This window comes from Parasteatoda tepidariorum, chromosome 11 (genome assembly GCF_982258835.1).
Source record: "Parasteatoda tepidariorum strain Cologne lab strain chromosome 11, Ptep-v5.0, whole genome shotgun sequence".
Lineage (NCBI taxonomy): Eukaryota > Metazoa > Arthropoda > Arachnida > Araneae > Theridiidae > Parasteatoda > Parasteatoda tepidariorum.
This window is the reverse complement of record NC_141765.1, coordinates 64,719,958-64,735,732: the sequence shown is the minus strand read 5'-3', so window position 1 is coordinate 64,735,732 and position 15,775 is coordinate 64,719,958. Positions and strand designations below refer to the sequence as shown.

At 29.1% G+C, this 15,775-nt stretch overlaps 2 protein-coding genes across 5 annotated transcripts in view; one reads left to right on the top strand and one right to left on the bottom strand.

Annotated features, from left to right (window-relative positions):
- Positions 1-15,775, bottom strand: part of LOC107449700 (uncharacterized) — a 567,179-nt gene that overhangs the window by 511,161 nt on the left and 40,243 nt on the right. For all 4 annotated transcript variants that reach the window (XM_071187673.2, XM_071187674.2, XM_043043921.3 and 1 more), the window contains exon 2: positions 1,145-1,215. The gene's annotated coding sequence lies outside the window, so the exon portion shown is untranslated. The remainder of the gene's footprint in view (positions 1-1,144; positions 1,216-15,775) is intronic.
- LOC147801821 (zinc finger BED domain-containing protein 5-like) lies at positions 10,828-15,143 on the top strand. The gene is made up of 2 exons (XM_087154502.1): positions 10,828-12,647; positions 14,846-15,143. The coding sequence occupies exons 1-2, from the start codon at positions 10,828-10,830 to the stop codon at positions 15,141-15,143; spliced, it is 2,118 nt and encodes a 705-aa protein (XP_087010628.1).

Here is a 15,775-nt window from a genome sequence, read left to right as displayed (position 1 = left end):
ATGGAGGAAAACTGATTACAATTAATGATATGATTTCACATTACTGCGCAGAGCGCCATCTGTTTAGTTTTAGAAATTATTATTATTTACATTGAGAAATATTATTTGAAGTGACCCAAGTTTTGAATACCATAGATGAATATAGGATACGAATTCTACTCCCGGTTCGCCTGAGCCAACGCAAAATATCCTCAGTGGTAGATGGATCCTATCATGGGTTAAAATACTTTTGCCATCGGGCAAACCATAGGATATTTTCCAGGTTTGCCCTCTATAGAGTCTAGTTTTTTCCCTAATGTATCACGTAAGATTTACCTTGTCTTTTTCGTTGGGTTCAAAATTATAAGGCTACAGAGTTGAGCATTAATAGACATTAACTCATGAAATAGGTCGGCTATTCTGCGCCGGTAATATAATAAAATAATCATATCAAAACTAATAACTTACAATGAATTGAAAAATCAAAACAACAGGAAAGAAATGAATTCTTATAAAGATTGCATTAAGTAAATAAAAATGCCAAAATAAACCCCATAAATCCAAACAGTAAGATAAATAAATTAATAAGCTTGCCATTCAAATTCCTTGACATTTAATATGTTTTTCATACCCTTCAATATTTAAGAACACCCGAAAAAAGGGGATGGGTAAAATATTTACTTGACATAAAATAAAATATCAAAACATATTAAGTAGAGGAAATGAAATAGATCCCCTCCACTAGGTGTTTTTCCAAAGTTCTGTGTAAGGGAGCGAGGAAAAAAAAATGATGTTAAATGATTCGTTTCAAAAGCCATACCTTTGCTGCGGATGCTTTAGCTTACATAGATTCATTTCACAAAATAATGGACTGAACTACACGTCTTAGAAAATTTGGAGTAATAGAAGAATCATTATTTGGTCGAGGCTCGTTTAACATGCTTTCAAATCATTATTTATCTTTTTCTCTCTTTTTTTTTTTTTTTTTTCAAACCATGTTTGACTTCCAGTAAATAAACAGTCAATGATTTTTATGATATGTTAAACATTCAATGATATGTTAAACATTTTGATACGATCATACTTATATGCAAATGTTTATAAGAAGACTATTAATCACTGATGGTTTTTTAAAAGGGAATACCATATAGTAAAAATTTCAAACCTTGTTTAAAAGGACGCTATACTGTGGGAGAAACTTTTCATGGCAAATTCTGCTTCACCTCCAATGATATTCTGAAATATAAAGTTTAAAAAAAGTGAGTTCAAACCAATAGTAAACCATGAAGTTTCAAATGGGGAAAAATATTTTCAAATTATCGAAATGTAAACATATTATTACATGCAACCAACTGAGTCTATCAATTTGAGTCCAGCCGTTGGATACGAATTTAATCTAATTATATATTTATTTGAATTCAATTAAAATATTCCTAAAAATTAATTAATATACAGGGATAAACTTGAAGTTAACGGGAAAAAAACTTTTGATATTTCACTTTTTTTTTATTTTTTAAGTATTTTATAACAGTATTATTACACACAATGAATCAATTAATAATGATCACTAAGGGGGTTAAACTTGCAATAAGTTTAAAATATTAATAAAAGTAAAGGAGTGTTTCATATTAATACAATTATTAATAAATTAGATTATTATTTTATAAGATTATTCAACACAATACAATAATTATGATTATCGAAATTTAGATATTTTCCTTTTAGAGTTCCTTAAGAGTCCTAATCATTTATTTAACATATATGAAGTGTAAAAAGTCACTGAAAATTAATCCCTGTATTATAATTATTTTTTTTTAAAATTTGCAATCTCATTCTAATAAACATTTAATTATAATAAATTCTGGCTCTTCGAACAAATACAAATAGTATCACTCCTGAAATTCCTATAATTGGTGAAAGGATGTTATTTTTCCATTTCTCTCTTTTTGTCTAATATTCAAATGTAAATCTTCGTTGAACCAATCTTAAAGGTGTACAAAATATGATTACTTCGATTACTCAATGTATTACACACGGTATTATCTTTTAAATGATTTTGAAAGAAATATTTAGAATATTTATAGTTATTGTTAAACGTAATAAAATTTATATGCAATGCAATCTAATGTAATAAACTAGTTTTCTGAAATTAAAAAAAAGAAATAAATGGACAATTGAAACGATGTTAAAAGCCTTTTTTTGATAAAATTTAAACGGAAAAAAAACTAATGCTCATATGGTACAACACTGTGCATTAAACATTTAATTCTAATTTCGTCATTACTAAACTAAACAAAAATAAATATCAACTTAAAAAGAGGAAAATATACATTTTGAAACACATGAGAGAAATAAAAGTAAATTTATAAAATACGTGAAACTAGTTCAGACAAAGAAAACGAAATGCCTAATTTATTATTTCACTCACAATAAACACTATTTCAAGTAAATAAAAAATGGTTTCATAACAGTTTGAACAGTATGTAATTCGGAAGAAATTCCTTATACTCATAATGATAGGAAAAAAAGGAGAGTTATTTTAATCAGGTGAAGAATTCTCAGAATTTCCGCTTTTTCTAAAGTAACTCTTCAAAATTACGGATATTCAAATTCCGAGATTAAAAGTACATATCGGTAATTATATGAAGAGTTAATTTTAATTTCAATTAATTAATAAATAGTTTATTTCGATTTCACGAAGATAAGTTCAATGTTCAAACAGTCAATGAAAACAATTTTCTATTTCAAATATATAATAAATTACTATTTCAATTAATTACTGAACAGTTCAAATTTAAATTTATAAATTTTTTACTACATAAAACTTAACTGATTTCAAACTTAATACCATAGTTAGCACTTTCAGTTGTTTAAGTTTAACTAGTTGACAGAACAATTTAACAAACAAAATATACATGAAACATGAGGATAAAAATTTTATTTAAAGATAGAAACCAAAATAATAAGATTTAAAATAGTTAACTACGGAGAGAATTACAAGATTCCACAAATATTAGAATTTTGTGTTAGTCATAACTATTTAACAACTTATTCAACAAGTTTAATTTAATTACTTAAACTGATTTGAATTGACTATACAATTTAAGATCTTTCTGTTGAAATTTGATAAACAAAATCACTAAAAAAGATTAAATCATGACAGTAAAAATGTTAATGAAAAAGGATTAACAGAATAGGAATAATAGTTTAATAATAAAAATAGTAGAAAACTTTAATTTAGTGCGGAGGGAATAGCGATATTAAGCTAATATTTGTAATTAGTAGTGATAATTGTGGAATAATGAAAATAACAGTTAGCTACAGAGTCAAAATTCTGTAAATAATAGAATTTTGCTTTAATAACAACTACTTAAGATACAAAATAAGCTTACTCGACATGTTTAATTGAATAACTACGAATAATCGAAATCTTCTATAAAAGTAGTTTATATAGCTAAAAATGAATAACTTATAAAAATGCAAACACGAAATAGATTCATTTCTCATATCCATAAATAATTGATGCCTTTAAAATTCCATTAACGGATTTGTTAATGATTTAGCTGAAAATGTCTCTTATTAATGAAATTGTTACATTTAAATGATTGCATATTCCTAAAGTCAAAGAATAATCCTTTTAAACATCATTCCGAGAAATTTAAAATACATTTTCTCCAACATTTCACATTAAATTTCTCTAAATAATGCATTTTCTTAAAAGTATTTAAGGGAACAATAAATTTTTACTTGGAACGTTAAAAGCAACAGAAGGAATTAAATTTAAAAAAAAAATAATAAAAGCCCGATTAAGAAAGTAAAGAGCACATTCAAATGTTTTATTTTTAAAGTACTAAGATGAACGCGTTTCGTTCGATGCACAACGAGCACGATTAAAAAGTCTTTCACCACTCAATCCAGAACAATCATTGACTTAATTAGACGTTTATTCCAGAAAACTTTAAAACGAGAAACTTATTTCATTAAGGATTTTTATTATTTCAAACTGTGTGCCTTTGCTAACCATTAAAACAATTCGCCTGCAACGCTCAAGACGCTTGAAAATAGAAAAAGAACACAGATTCAATATTTCTCTGACTTAGAAAAAAAAAGTAAGTTGAGTACATAATCATTTGGAAGTAAATAAGCGAATTAAGAAATCTTAAGTACTTGATTTTTTTTATGAGCATTACAATTTTACACAAATTTAAATTGTCTCAGAGAAACATTAAAAAGCATGTCTAAAGTTCCACGAAATACACTCTTCTTGGAAGAAATTGAGTTATCGATAAAATGCATCAAAGTTTTTGCATTTAAAAAAGAAGTTGCTTTTAATAAGTCACGCGAATTAAACAAACCACACGCAACAAATGCTTGTAAGCTCGTGTTCGTTTGAATTCGCAGGAATTGGGAGAAAGGATAATACGTTTTCTAAATGCTGCAAGAAATAATAATGTTTTTAATTAAAAACTAAGCGTAATTGTCTTTCATTGAAGGGATTTAAGGAAATTAAAATACATTTTAGAAATGAGTTCTTCTTAAAAAAAATTTACATATTTAATCGCATACAGTTAGCACAAAATAATAAAACCATCGTGATTAACATTAACATTATTGAAAACAAATAAAAATTTAAAATATTTGTTATTATTATTATTTTCAATGGAATGAACAGAAACCATGCCATGAACAGAAACAAGAAAATTTTTAACAAGAACAATAATTTTAAAATGTTCAAGAGATAGGTGAAGGTTATCGCCCGGTAAAATTTAAAATGCAAGATGGATGAAATACATATTTATTTTAAATCCATATGCTACAATTGAAATCAAACGGACTTTGAAATAATTATTAAGTTTAAATTGTAAATCTTTAGTGGCAGTTAAATTTAGCAGAATTTTACAAGAAATGCTTAAAAAGAATGCAAAATTTAAATGTTTCTTAAAATATCACAACTAAACTTTAATATAAACATTTAAAAATAAAGATAAAAACATTACTGTGACACATTCACAATTTTTCAATCTTTAGCTTTAATACAGTGTCGTAAACATGTCAATTTTTTTTTCGATATGAACTACTACAAATATTTTCCACCATTCCTGGAACAAAGATTTTTTTAGGAACAGTCTTACGAGAAGCACAAACCCTTGTTTTTCAAAAAGAACAAAACATAAAAATTCATTTTAAAAATTTAACTCTGGTGTGCAAAGTAGCCATTCTTGAGTTATAAGAACGACAGGAAAAAATTTTTAAGTGCTTTGAGCTACTTTAAGAGACTATCTTTAGAAACGTCGTAAGCCTCTAGCACGGCAACGGGTGCTGCAGATTATTGCACATCTAAATGTTCTTTTTATTTTAAAAAAATAAGGAAATATGAGAAAATTGCTGAGATTCCTTCTTAAAACATCTCTAAACTTGTCCTAATAAAAATTAAAAAGCTGAATTGACAGAAGAAAATAAAAAGTAAAGAATTTATTCGTTACTTGATTACAGACTTAACTACATAAGGATTCATTATATATTTTTTAGTATCTCGGCATAAAATTCAACTTAAATTTAAACAACATTAAGTTTCTATGTATAATTTTTAAGGATCTTACATTTGTGAACTTTACTACAAACATGTTAAAGTAGGCTGAATTTTTACAGTAATAAACTAATGACTGACTGCTTTAAGGTTGCAGATAAACTAGGATTTTTGAAGATGTGCTGCAGATTCAATAGTGTTGCACTTCATAAATTCTGCTACAGGGGTTGAGAGTCAGTAACAGTTTAAATTTTTCTTTTCAATATTCACCTGGGGAATGATCTTTCGTCAATACAGACATCTGAAGGGCAAATTTGTGGGCCACTCATTCAGGGGCACCATATTAAGCGGGCAAACGTTGCTCCCAAGGTAAAGACAGATAGTAGAGAGAATGAAAGAGCATCCATGCCTTTCCCGGGAATCGAACCCAGCACCTTTCAATTAATTAAATGTTAAATATAATTTTTTTAAATACTGTGTTTTGAAAGAACAAATTAGCCTCAATCATTCAATTTATTCCTTTATGATGCTTAAACTTGCATTTTTAAATTTCCGCGCCTATCCCAAATTGAAAAAAGAAGAAAAAAAAATTGAAAAAAGAAAACGAAGAAAGATTTAAAAAAAAAAAAAAAAGGATTTGTCGGTGATTTTTAAACTATTGAAATGATACATGCATTAAATCTTGAATTATATCTCGGAAAGAAAGGGTCTGAGACGCAAGCATGCATATATATATATATGGGTCATTCTCACGAAAACTGTCATTTTTCAGTTCATAAAATCCCAAAAAAGTAAAGTGAATAAAAAGCTCTGAAACTTTTTATATTAATAGAAATATGTAATGGCATTATAAAGAAAGTATGTATCCTATAAATTATACTTAATATTTAAATTAATTAACATTTTAAATAATTAATTTATAATTCATTAATGTATAATAATTAATAATTAATTAATTAATTTAATAAATAAATTAATTAATTTAATAAATTAATTTATTAATTTTTTAATTTATTTTTCAAATTAATTAATAAGTAAATTAATTATTTTCACTATTTAAAAAGTGAGGGAATGACTGTAATAGTGAGGGAATGATATTTTATTTTAATACATATTTTTATCTAAGTTACATCTACTTAAAGTTTGAAAATGATAACATACTATGTATATCTAGTATTTATTATAATTTAGTCTTATATATTTAATAGTATTTACAGGTTTGGGAAATAAAACTGGCTGGCACGATTGAACCAAAAAAAAATTAATAATATACTCATCTTGAATCATTCCCTCACTTCAGCGTCATTCCCTCACTTTATACACTAGTGAGGGAATGACGAATTCAATAAAATTTAAAAATAACAGTTAGGCCTAATTAATTTCTGAAGTCAATCACATACAATTATATTCATACAAGAAAGCAACATATAATTATCCACTTTCTCGATGAAGTTGTATTTTATTTTACTCTAAAAAATGACATGAGGGAATGACAAATGTAAAAATTTTTATCTGGTTTGATTCATTCAAATTTATTCCACATCAAAGCTTCTTTAAGTTGAAGATGGAAACATACTGCGATTTTGTTCTATGATGCCAGTTGTTAACTTCTGAAGTTTTTATTAAAATATTTTTATTCTAAGAAGATTGCAGGTGATAAGAACATTGTTGTGAGGGAATGACGCGAAACACTGGGGACAAAGTTTAAAATAGTGCTGTGTTAATATTTTTATCAGAAATTAAATTTAAAATTGATTTTCTGAATTCTATATTTCAGTATTCTGAAATAAAAAACACAAATTTGTAAAAAAAAAATTCTTATTTCAGAAACAATTTTTTTCTTTTTTTAAATCAGCAGTGGGGACAAGTGAGGGAATGACATATTGGTATATTTTAATTACCTAAAATAAATAAAAAATAAAAATTGATAATTTTATTTTTATTCTTTTGTTAGCTTGCATTCTGAAGGACACTTTCCCTGAATTTTTTTTTTCGTAAGCTGTAAAACAAACCTAAAATATACTGGGGACATGAAAATGACTGTTTTTGTGAGAATGACCCATATATATATATATAGTAACAGGGCTACATCCCTGTTATCATTGTTGTATTCAGCTTTAATAATGCAGTCATAATCCAGAATAAGTTATAAAAAGGTTTATTTAAAGGTAGGCTGGTGGTTATAACAGTTCACATCCCCACTCCACAAGGGAGGGGGTGTGGACGAAACTCCGGATGGTTCCGGCAGATATGTTATGGAACACGTTATTCAGCAAGGGACATGCGAAAACCATCGGTCTCACATTAAATACTTAGAGATTTTGATGTAATTAGGTTCCAGTCGTACATACCTTGTAACTCTAAGCATTATGGAAAATCATTTAATGCTTCCTAATATGGAAGTGAAAGGGGGACAAGATTCTAAAAATAACTCCTCCTTTGAAATATAAATCTTATTATAATTCAATGGTATGTTTTCAGCCTTGAAGTCCCAAAATAGAATTTTTACACCTATTCTTTACCAAAGACATTTTATGAAAACGAAAAAGTTTTAATGGTTTTATTAATACAAAAGTATTTATAATTTTTGTATTACACACACACACACACACACATATATATATATATATGCGAATTATATTTTTCCAGTTTCTAAGTGGTTTATCAGACATTATCTCAAAAACTAATCATGTTTTAAACTCTATACATATTGTCTATCAATAAACACAAATGCATTATTACTGTTAACTGAATTTAATTCCTCTAAAGGTCTCTAAAGATGAGAGAAAGAGAACCTAAATAAATATTCGAGCATTTGAAGAGGTGCCCCTGTAAACAAAGGCCAATCTAGCAAAGGCGCCTCAAGAGATTCATCAGCATGTCACAGGTTTCACGCGGTCACCATTAAATACCGTTAATCGCCTCCCAAGGTGCTCGTTTAAAAGGCTTCCTGATTGCGCCAATCTTTTCCCAAAGTAAAAATATTATTAATAGGAAGAAAATTTCTTCTGTGCCAAGAGTTACACGATAACAGCCCGTTTTTTTCTCGTGTGCACTCTATCAGACAATATCCGCTGATTATTGGTGTACAAAGTAGGGAGCTAAGACAATGTATTAAGAGCCGATTGTATATCAAGTCAAGAGCACAAAAATAAAATCGTTAGGGAACACGTTAGAGGATATATTACATTTAAAAAAAAAAAATTCCACTTGGATATGCAAGGGATTTTTTAAAACTGAAAAATAATATTTTTTACAGATTATGATTGAACTCAATTTATATTAAAACTAAATGTTCCCTAGATAGAATATGTAGAAACAGATAGCAGTTAAGGCATTTTGAAAAAAAAAAATTATATGAAACCATTGAAAAAAAAAAATTATGCGGAATGAATATCATTGTATTACTTATGTATTTGTCTTAAATACAGTTTCTCTATTATACAGTAGTAGTTTTATAAAGTATCGTACAGTTAAATACAGGGAAAGAAATTAAGAAAATTATCAATTATATAGATATCAACGGTAAAAATACTCTGTAATTTAAAATATATTAAATGGGCAAAAATTAAGAAAATTTAGTCTTTGGTCTACAGCAGTGTTTCCCAAACTGTGGTACGCGTACCCCCAGGGGTACGGGAGCAGTGTAGTGGGGGTACGCGTTCTTATGCGAAATATCTTGAAACAAATGAAAATTTCAAAAGAATTTATTTAAAAACAGAACTAGTCATGAAAATTTACGATTGCGTAAGTGAGATTCAGAACAGAGCAGAAAGGGAAAATCCCAATTGAAAGGGAGAATGAGTAAACTTTTCCCCTTGAGAGGGAAAAGGTATAAAAACTGTTTTTACTTTTGTTTTGAAGTGTGCCCAAGGTTGTTGTGTCCGAGACGGTACTTTAGTATTTATTTTGTTTAATTAAATTTGTTGTTAAATATTGCTTTACATCAAAATCCTTGTTTACTTTAAAATCCTTAGTGGCGTGGAGAGGCATCATTGTTGTTTCGAATTTGTAAACAAGAAAACGAATCTGATGCAATCTTGTTTCGTTTTGAAAATACGGTAAGAGCATCATTTTGTGATATATGACTCCTAATTTGTTTAAGTTTCGATGAGTGAGAAAGTTCTTTTTCGAAAATACATACTTAATTACTGATAATTTAAAATTGTTTTGTGTGTTGTCAGAATTATTTTGTTCCGACCGTAATAAATCGTAGAATATGTTATTGTTATTCTATTTAGTATTTGCTAGAATATATGTTATATGCTCAACATGCATAATAATGTAGCAACGATATTTTTTATTTTATTTTTTTGTTTCATCAGGAAAATTTTTAAATAATGTGTTTTATGTGGAAGTGATTTGTAATGGTTAGCACGTTTCTGTGTTTTGAAGTAAGAAGCATATCAATGCGAAATCGAAAAGAGTGAGCGGTTGTGTTAGCACGTCAGTGCAGTCAAATTAATGTACACAAATCTGTACATCGAAGATGCAGTATGCACGTCAGTGCAATTAAATATAAAAAAAAAGGATTAACACTCCAGTTACATATAAATTAAAGTCCACCAGTACATTGAAGAGTTATGTACACGCCAGGTACAGTTAAATATAAAAAAAAAACAATAGCACGCCAGTGCATATAAATTAAGGTACATTAGCACTTTGAAGGGTTAAGTGCACGCCAGTGCATCTAGCTAGTTTTAAAAAAACTTTAGCACATCAGTGTAGTTAAATTATATACATTACTACATCATAGTGTTGTGTACGTCAGTGCATTTAGTTAACTTTAACATAGTATTAAAGTACGCCAGTACTTTTTCATACATGTCAATGTATGTAAAGTTAAGAGGTGTTTTTAGAATAAAATAATTAATGCACATCAGTGTATTATGTTTAAGGTGTATCCAGTAACAAATTTATGTACGTTAAGTAAAATTGATTTTTTTTATCATTTGTGGAACTATATAAACTACATTAGTAGTTTTCATCGCATCCAACGCTGTTTATAAGCATTTTAATCTATTAGTGTTCCAAATGCTTTTGATCGTGTCCGAGACGTTACTTTTTTACTTATTTTGTTTAATTAAATTTGTTGCTAAATGTTGCTTAACCCGTGCAATTATTATGTACATCGAAATCCTTATTTATGTAAAATCCTTAGTACTGGCTATTTTTTGAGGAGTTGACAGTTAATAATTAGTGGTGTCAACAGTCAATTGTTATTTTCAACTTTTGAGCTATTTTTTTACAGTAAGTATGTAATAAATTCGACTTATTTTGATTATTTTTATAAAATATAATTTTTATACCTAACATAGAATATGGATCGCTGGTTAGTATCTACAACACGTAATGATGATAGTAGCAATCAACTGAAAGAACCTGTGAAGAAAAAAGGGAAGAAAACCCGCAAGTATGACAAAGAATATCTTCAGTTTGGATTCTCATGGACTGGAGATGAAAATGAACCTATTCCACTTTGCGTCATTTGTCTTGAAAAACTCACAAACGAAAGCATGAAACCGTCCAACTTAAAGCGCCATTTTGAAACAAACCATAATAAGTACAAAGATAAATCGATAGATTTTTTTGAAAATAAACTTAAGGATTTGAACCAATCTCAAAAAGTTATGCGAGCTTTGACTGGAGGTGACAATAAAAAAATATTAGAAGCTTCTTATCGTGTGTCGCTATTAATTGCGAAATGTAGTGCAGCGGAAACCATTGGTGAAATTTTAATCAAGCCTGCAGCCAAGATAATGGCCGAAATAATCATAGGAGAAAAAGCGAAACAAGCTTTTGATAGCGTTTCTCTCTCAAATAATACAGTTCACCGACGAATCATTGATATGTCTAATAATGTGAAACAAATGTTATTATCTGATATTTTTCAAAGTCGTTATTATGCATTACAAGTTGATGAGTCAACTGATATTGTGAATTTTTCAAATCTTATGGCGTTTGTTAGATACGAAAAAAATCAAGAAATTCACGATGACTTTTTATTTTGTCAGCCTTTATTAGGTCACACAACAGGAGAAGATATCTTTAATGTTGTCATTAAATTTATACAAGAAAACAAAATTGCTTGGAATAGATGTGTAGGAATATGCACAGATGGAGCAAAAAATATGGTCGGAAGTAATAAAGGACTTATTGCGAGAATTAAAAGTGTTGCGCCAAATGTCATATCCACACATTGTTGCATACACAGAGAGGCTTTGGCCACAATTAAAATGCCCGCTGATCTACAGAAAGTTCAGGATGAAAGCGTGAAACTAGTTAACTTTATCAAAACTCGTCCTTTGAATTCACGACTTTTTTCGCTAATGTGCGAAGAAATGGGAAGTAGCCATACCCAGCTTCTTTTTCATACGGATGTTCGTTGGCTATCACGAGGAAAAATTTTAAACAGACTATTTGAATTGAGACATGAACTTCAATGTTTCCTTAAAGATAATTTCAAACTAAAGAGTTGTTTACATGACTTTCAGTGGCTCAGTAAACTGTCATATTTAGCTGACATATTTTCAGTTTTAAATTGTTTGAATTTATCTTTACAAGGTAAAGAAATTACATTGTTTCACGTGCATGATAAAGTAAACGCTACCATTGCAAAATTAAATTTATGGCAAAGAAGAGTTAGTAATGGAGAAATAGATTCGTTTCCCTCTCTTCATGAGTTTATAACAAGTTCCGCTACTACAATTGATGCTGATACTCTGAAATGCATAACACAGCATTTGGAGAGTTTGCAAGTGAACTTGAAAAACTATTTTCCCGATTTGAAAAAAAATATTGAATGGATAAGATATCCGTTTAATATTAATACAACATCCATGCCAGAAGGATTGTCGCATGCGGAAGAAGAGCAATTATTGGAGTTGGCTTCAGACGGATTCTTGAAACATAAACATGAGGAGTGTACTTTAACATCATTCTGGCTGCAAATGCAAAATATGTATCCAGCCTTAACAGAAAAAGTGCTGGGATATATTTTGCCTTTTCCAACTTCATATTTATGTGAAGTCGCTTTTTCAGCATTTGTGGACATTAAGTCTGAGAAAAGAAATAGATTATTGGACGTGGAATCGCATCTCAGACTAAAATTAACCACAAGAGAACCGAATTATGACGAACTGTTATCACAACAAAAACAATATCATCCTTCTCACTGATGCAAATAAACTTAATAATAAAACTTCATAACAAAAAGAAAAATAAACATATTTTTAAAGTAATACATTCATTTTTTTTATAAGGGGTACACAGCGTTACGAAAAATTTAGAAAGGGTACACCAAAGTCAAAAGTTTGGGAAACACTGGTCTACAGGAATAGTTACTTAGATATAACTATAATCCGCACAAATGCTCACTGGTTCGTTTACGTGTATCTATATAGACTTTTATTTTCTTGAAAAAAAAGTTCATAAGGTGAATTAAAATGAAAAATTACACTAAAAAGAATGTGAAATCTTCACAATTATGATGAAACATGATATCTTGTGACATCAGAGACTGATTTACGGGAGGGCATTCGGGGCACGTACCCCGGACCCCAATTGGTGATGGGACACCAAACCAAATTACGTAGGAAAAATAAATATTTTTATTTATTTAGATTCATTTTTTTTTTAGCTAGTTTTGTCTTTAACTTGTGAGGGCCCCAAATTTTTCTTTTACTTTTTCATATTATAGCGTCAACTTTCCAGAAAATATTTAAAAGTGTGAAATTTTTAATGCGAGCTGCTTTCATTTTATAAATGTATTTGTACCTCACATAAACGTGATAAATAGTGTTTTTCTTTCCTCTTTGATGCGACTAATAAATCTTGCAAACAATTTTTTTTTATTGCTATAGATGCTTCGCTAGGTACTTAGTACGAAAATCGTGTTTCCTACACAATTTTCATCATTCTCACTAACAATACTAACTCCATCAATTAAATTTTAGCATTTTTTCATAGTTTGGTTAAATTAAATTTTGAATTTCTATATGATGTATGTATTTCTAAATAATCAATTAAGTTTGCTGTTCTGTATTTTGATATTGTGATTAAAAACTATGTATGTTAGCTGACACTTGTCTATTCTTTTAGAACCTCTAAGTGGTTTTGTGCCCAGGGCTCCGAGACTTATAAATCGGACTGTGATCAAAACGCAAAGTTGAAAATTAAAAGGATAAAACAGCATACCATTCCTCAACATCGATTTTTGGTTCGGAGAATCACTACTAATTATTTTATGGTGGTTCGAGTCCAACTTTAGTGGCCTAGGACACACGGTCCATCGTTAGTTTCTGTCCCTGTTATTATAATGTGTAATGTAATGCAAAATGCTTGCTTTTATTGAAACCAGTATTTTTCATCCATTTCATGTCTCTGTTATTACTCAATGAACAATTTACGGATTAAAATTATATTTGTTTACTTAAACAAAAAATAATACACTCCCAAAAAGAGGTTCAAAGTTGAACAATAACATCAATATATTGAACAATAGTAACGTGCAAATTTGTCACCACCTGAATAGGACATTAAATTGAGCAATGTTCCCGCTCAGGTTAAAACGTATTATTGTGTTAAAAATTATGCATTAAAGGCGACATTAAATGCGTCTTTTAAAAGAAAAATTATGAAGAAGATCTAGGAACTTCTAAAATAATTTCTCGTCAATGGACTCCTGAATTTCAAAATTGAATTTCGATCAACATAATTTACATATTTAAAGGCGCATTTTAGCACAATTCCAATCTAAAAAGTCTCCTGAATAATATAATATATCTTTTCAAATTTCAATTGAACTAAATCGTAAAACTGTGAATTGATTAAATGCACTCGTTGCATAATCTTCTTCCATTACATAAAAAATTTGTAATGGAAGAACAAATGAATGACAAAATCTAATGCATGAAAGTACAAATTAATTACACAGCTCATACACTAATTAATACATTACATAGAATAACTTGCAATGGAATGAATAAAATAATTTGTGAAGCGTCCGGATCCAAATTTCTTCAAAATCGACCCCAGCATTTTAAGACAGAAACAAGTTCGACACAATTTACATATCCAGATGCATATTTTTAGCATAACTTCAATTTAGGAAGAAAATCACCTGACTTATATAAATAATCCACCTGTATTCAAATTTTCAACGACCATAAAACTGTGAATTGACTGAGTGCACTCCTTACATGAGCTCCTTCCATTACATATCTCAGCAGCAGGTGCATTTTACAGCACCAGCCAACCTAAAACCTAAATTTTACGATCGGTGATTACAGAAGACTTCATAACTGGATATCTTGTATCTCTTCAAATTTTTAATTACAGTGGATACGGATCTCCAATTAACAAAGAACAAATTATACTTCTGAAAGGATTACGCAAGATTGACTATAACTCTTTTTCATGGCCCACAATCGGGCCAATAGTTTTTGCCCCAAAGGATAAATACGCCAGGTGCAGAAGAATAAAACTAGGAAATCGTGACAGTTGTTCTTCCCCTGTACTACTTGGTAACCCACCACAATTCGTGAACCCATTTGTGTCTAAAGCCCCTCATCGCTTTTTAAACAATAGACCAGCAACTCAGAAAATCTCAATAAAAGATTTTCCCTTCATCAATTGATGAATGTCCCACGTATTGTTCTCAGATAAAATTGGTGGAAGGTTAATTACAATGAATATTTTCAATCGCAGCATGGGTTTTCGCACTGATACTAGATAAAGGATTTTATATGAGATTTCAAATAAAGAGGCAATCTAGAATTGCAAGAGGCAGATTGAAACAAATTCATTCGCAGATCAAAATCATAGAATATTAAAGATGGGTCGGTTAAAATAACTTTTTTTATTTACTAAGAAAAATGACACACTTTTTCGAAGTAATTAGCATCATCATTATTTCCTATATCTATATCTGAAAAAAAAAAAAGTACGGAAAAATACTAAACCAACGCTCTCAGAAAATTGCAACGTTGAACAATAATATCGGCACCTTAAACCTATCCATCGTGGAAATTTTTTGCAACCTTATAAAAGTGTTAAAATGAGCTTTGTTTTCGTTCAAAGTTGAGCGATACAATCATGTAATCAAGTTAAAAATGTTTTAATTTAGATCATAAACGCTGGTTATAACCTGTAAAAGACTATTTTTAAAACATTTAATTAAAGAGAGGAAGATTTTCAAAATTTAATCATCAATAATCTTAAATTAGGTTTTTGTCCGACTTGCAGAACTTGTGCTGTAGATTGTCTAGT

Excerpts from the sequence above, each read along its gene's own strand:
- LOC147801821 (XM_087154502.1), top strand. The coding sequence starts at position 10,828 with ATGGATCGCTGGTTAGTATCTACAACACGTAATGATGATAGTAGCAAT. Across the intron at positions 12,648-14,845 it reads GAACCGAATTATGACGAACT|TGGATACGGATCTCCAATTA; the intron begins GTTATCACAACA and ends TTTTAATTACAG.